At 53.2% G+C, this 4,865-nt stretch overlaps 1 protein-coding gene across 2 annotated transcripts in view; it reads left to right on the top strand.

The window, feature by feature from the left end:
- The window catches only part of MVB12B (multivesicular body subunit 12B), a 148,631-nt gene that overhangs the window by 24,058 nt on the left and 119,708 nt on the right, over window positions 1-4,865 (top strand). For both annotated transcript variants that reach the window (XM_014529406.1, XM_014529405.1), the window contains exon 3: window positions 3,927-4,034. In XM_014529406.1, coding sequence (XP_014384892.1) covers window positions 3,927-4,034 — 108 coding nt within the window. The remainder of the gene's footprint in view (window positions 1-3,926; window positions 4,035-4,865) is intronic.

The following is a 4,865-nucleotide window of genomic DNA, read 5'->3' as shown; positions in this document are numbered from 1 at the left end:
CCCCCCCCCCCCCCCCCCCCGGGCCCGCGGACGTGTCCTTTACACAAGCCCACTCTCCTGGGCTCGGAGGAGCTTTCCGTAAAGTCTGGAGATGGACGGAGCAGAAGAGGGGACACATGCATTCACCAGCAGGGCCTGTGCCTGGCACTGGGAATCGTGAATCAGAGGTGGTCCCTGTCAGCCCGTAATTTACAGACCCGTCAACAGGGAGAAAGTGAGAAAGGTGATACCGGGTGGAGCCCCTGTGGGTGGCTCTCTTCCTTCCCAAGATGAATCCCCCAGGTGAGGTCTCACCGCTACTTCCTTCTGTCTCCGTTCTTGCTTGTTAATCCTCCTTGTGTAAATCCATTCATTCTGTCCTCATTCTCTACCCCTTCCCACACACACCGCTGCTGTCCCCGTTCCTAAAAACGAGGAGATATTGCCACTGCCACCATCCTGTCACCTCCCCACCTTCCAGCCTTGTCTGTCAGTAAGCCCTGCCTGCCCAGGGCTCCAACTGCCATCTCCTTGTCATTATTTTCACTCGCCCCTTAGTTCCTAACTGTCTAACTCAGTAGTTTTTGTTTGTTTGTTTTTTCTAATTCTTGGCCTCGTCTCAGCTTTGAAGGCTATTGACCAATGTCTTCCTTCCTTAATGTGTTCATTTTCTGAATACAGAACTAACACATGCTCTTTGTAGACAATTGGGAAGACACAGAAAAGTGCAAGACCGAGAATAAAAGTTACAGAATCTTACCAATCAGAGGGAGAATGCTAATAACATTTTGACAGAGACGCGCATTCATTGCTTTTGCTAAAAAGTATTAGACATTTTCAACTGAAGCTCTGTGGCCAGGTTGAGCTCTCCATTCAGGATACAAAGTGATACGATGCAAACGAAATCAGAACCAGAAAAACACCTGGAGTTCTTCAACTCAGCACCAGCCAAGTCGAATGGCTCTTTCCCCTTCATGGTGTTTAGAAGCACCTGGGGCACCCCTCCTGTGGGATCCCGAGGATGGCTGCGCGGCCCCTGCCTCCCTGGCGCCCGCACGGCTCTGGTTGAGAGCTGACGTGGCTCCGTGGTTGGCACTGACCCGGCCGAGTGTGTTCCGCAGTGCTGGCCCTCACACATCAAGGGCCCTTTGAACTCCATTCTTATTCGTAGTGTCAGCCAGATATTTCCGTTGGAATGTCTGCAGAGTTTCCTGGCCCCTGTGAGTGCTTTCTGTCTGCCAAGCACATCTTTGAACCGTGGGTGGGCTCTCGTAACACACCGGGGTGTGAACAGGTTGAGGAATCTGGTGGTTGGCTGTGGTCCTTCAGGAGCTTCTCTTGGGCAAAGTGCTGGCCTGGCCTGGGGCTCAGCTAGACAGCTGCTCTACACAGTGTTTCTCAGGCAGATCTTCATTTCTCCCCGCATCAAATGCAGTCTTTTAAATTGTTGATTTTCTTATTATAAAAGTTAGATAGAGTCGAAAGGCATAAACTTCCAGTTGTAAAATAATTAGGTCATGGGGATGCAATGTACAGCATTGTCTGAGGCCTGTCATTTCCATGGTGGGACCTGTCATTTCTCCGTAGAAGTGTTAGCGGTGGTTTTCTAAATCCCAGATTTGGTGGGATTCTGTTATTCTGCTTCGGGTAGGACTTTTCCGTTCACTGTGGTGGACACTCAGGACCGGGCACCCCCTCTCCCCTCCTGCCTTGCCTCCCGTTGGCCGGGGTCGGAGGGCATTACACATCTTTGCTTCATTGCAGGTGAGCTGTGGCCTCAGGGCAAGGCCTGGCCTTTGGTTTGGTTGTCCGTTTATAATGCTTCTCAGACTCGGTCCGGGTGGAGAAGGGGGACTCTGAGGACGGGCCGGCCTGTTGCCCTCACTCTGCCTGCCCCGGCCTCTCCATCTTGTTCACGTGTCTTCTCACTCAGACAAAGGAAAGTTCTGCCAGTGGCGGGAAGAGGGAATCGTCATTTCCAAACCCTGGAAGCAGTAGCCTTGGTGCCGTGCACACCCACTCCTCCGTGGGATTTCCCGATGCAGCCCCTCCGCCCCCGTGGGAGGTGAGGACACAGCTTTCTTCCTTCTGGGCTACCAGCCTGTGGCTCCTCAGACGTTGAGGGTTCTGCAGACTTGTTTTTAATGTATTAACAATAATGCGTTTATTATAGAGAAACCAAATAGGTTTCAGGTGGCATGGCATTTCTTTGTTCCTATACATTTTTTATTTTCACATTTTAGTGGTTCCAAAATTGGGATGCACCTAAAAATAGATTTGCACATTTTGATATGATACTATCTCTTTTTTTTCTAAAGGGGTATTTTTTTAAATCTCTAAGTGATCCCCAAATGACTCCATCCTAGAATTTAGGAAATACAGTAAAAGTAGAGTTTGAGAAAAAAAAATCTTTCAAAACATGGGATCCAAGGAAGAAAACACACCAAAGGGGTCCTTGGTAGTGGCGAGTTGGGGCCACTGCGTTAAATCTCATGTTTTTCAAGAAACTTGATGTGTGACCGTCATGGGAACGTGCTGATGAGGTCTCATCCCGAACTAGCATCTTTCTGTGGGGACAACATCGTTGGAGCGAGCGGTTCCTACATTATCCCCATACATTTCTTCCAGGTTCCAGGCCACACATATTTGCATATTCAGCAGAAGTACCTTTCTCCGTCCTTCCCTTCGTAGCATTTGCTAATTGACCATTGTTGGGTTTGAAAAAAGGCATTTTCCTTTGCCTGTTGGGCTGTGGGCTTTCGTGGGGCAGCCTCCGAGAGTGGCTGTGGGCTCCGGCACCCCCGCTGGTGCGTGTGACTGGGCCGCTGTGCCGGAAGCTGCTCCAGTGCGGGGCTGACGCCGGCAGTGTTCTGTGTAGAGGAAGGAGATGCTCTCAGTAGTTTGTCAGCACGGCCGGAGGTCGTCAGATCAAGGACTGCAGCCCGAGGCTACGCCTCTCAGGGACAAGCAGGGAGACACCAAGTGCACCCCGGCAGGGATGCTGCTCCCTGAGCCTTCCCGGGGTCCCCCCCGGGTGCCAGCAGAGGTGCTGGAGGCCGATGAATCCTCTGATGAGATGCTGGTAAGACTGTCGTGTTAGGCTGCCGAGCGGAGAGCAGACCCAGCCCTGCCAGGCCACCTGGGAGCATCTGGAGGTCCCTGTCCTCCTCAGCGCCTTCCCTCTTCCTCCCATCTCATCACAAGCCCCTCCCCCAACCTCCAGCCTCACACCCGCCCCCACCCGCAGCCCGTGCACAGGTCCTGTGAGGCCCAAATCAGGCTGGCTTCGTCCTTGAACTCTCCTTAGAGGAAAATGCCTGCATCTGTACACAAGCACACGGCTTCCTAGTGAGGCTCTAAGCCAGGAACTGGGTCTGCCTTGTTTTTCTAACATGATGCAGTTTCCGACCTTGAATAGCACTCGCAGAGCTGGTGCCCACAAGATGCGCTGAGGAGCGGGTTTCCTGACACCTGCCCCGGCCCCAGTGGACCCCACTGACGAAGCCCCTGGCGGGCCCCAGGGTCCTGGACCAGGGCCGTGTCAGCCGCCCACAGTGGTGCCCTCTCAGGTGGCATTTCACACCCCATTGGACTTGTCCCTGCACCCCTACCGCCCCCCGAGTGAGTGGTAATGAGCAACCTAATGTGCTGACTTCTCCAATCCCTCCTTGGTCCATTACAACAAAAGTTGCTCTTTTCTCATTAGAACCACTTTTGTCAGGGTGTCTTTAATCAATGGCTTCCCCGGGGACAGTATTTTTAGAAGTTGTGTTTTTCACACTCTCCCTTTTCCCCTTTTGGAAAATCTCTTCCCAGGGCCCAGTGAAATGAACTAATGAGATGCCATGAGAGTTCCGGCCGGTGTTAATTGGCACAGGTACGAAGAAGCGGCGCCCGCGCTCCCGTTCCGCCCGCCTTACCTGCGGTCCTCTGTCTCTTTGGTGTAGGTCGCACAGACGGCAGATGGTGTGGATGCTGACCTCTGGAAAGACGGCTTGTTTAAATCCAAGGTTACCAGATACCTGTGCTTCACAAGATCATTTTCCAAAGAAAATGTAAGTCTAGTCGCGCCTTTCCGTCCGCTGAGTGAGCACAAGCCACGCATGCTCCTGCCTGAAATCTCCTCCAGTGTTTGTTGTGGCTGATCCTCATCACCATACTCACCCCTCTGTGGTTTCAGTGAGCTGGGTAGAACCAGCAGCTCACGCTGTGCTTCACTGATGAAGAGTGTTATTAACCAGGTGCCCGGTGAACTGTGAATCCCACTGAAATGTTCTCAGGGAAACCAGGAGCTTCCTCAGCAGCTCCATGTGCCCACCTTCCCTCTGAGGAGCAAATCCCAGGTGGCGGGGACCGGAGAAGTTTCTGGTGGAGCCGGATTGAAAGCTGCCCCACACCTGGAGGCGCAGCTAGAAAGGTGCTGCATGGTCACCCCTTTCCACAGCGTCAGCCCTGGTCCCAGAATGAGTCGGATTGAAAGCTGCCCCACACCTGGAGGCGCAGCTAGACAGGTGCTGCATGGTCACCCCCCCTTTCCACAGCGTCAGCCCCGGTCCCAGAATGATCTTTCCCCGAGTCTCTGTACGACATGGGCGTTCCATTGTGTCTGCAGGTCGGCATTCACCGGTGCCCATTCCTGTTAGTTTTTCATACTCGGGCCCATAAATTGGGGAATTTTTGACGATACCTGTTCAAGCTTTTCCAATAGTGTTTCAATGGGCAGCTTTGGGAGAAGGGAGCCCGCTTTCCTGAGTATGTCCCCTGCGTGGGGCCTGCCCTCGTCTTCCTGCAAGTACCCCTCCCTGCTCCCGGGACAGCCGCCTGGAGCCTTCGTCCTTTCCGGAGCTCAGCGTTTGGGGCTTCTCCGAGGTCACCTTTCCTCGCCC

The sequence above is a fragment of the Myotis brandtii genome, unplaced genomic scaffold (assembly GCF_000412655.1).
Source record: "Myotis brandtii unplaced genomic scaffold, ASM41265v1 scaffold68, whole genome shotgun sequence".
Classification (NCBI taxonomy): Eukaryota; Metazoa; Chordata; class Mammalia; order Chiroptera; family Vespertilionidae; genus Myotis; species Myotis brandtii.
This window is presented reverse-complemented; position numbering and strand designations above follow the sequence as displayed.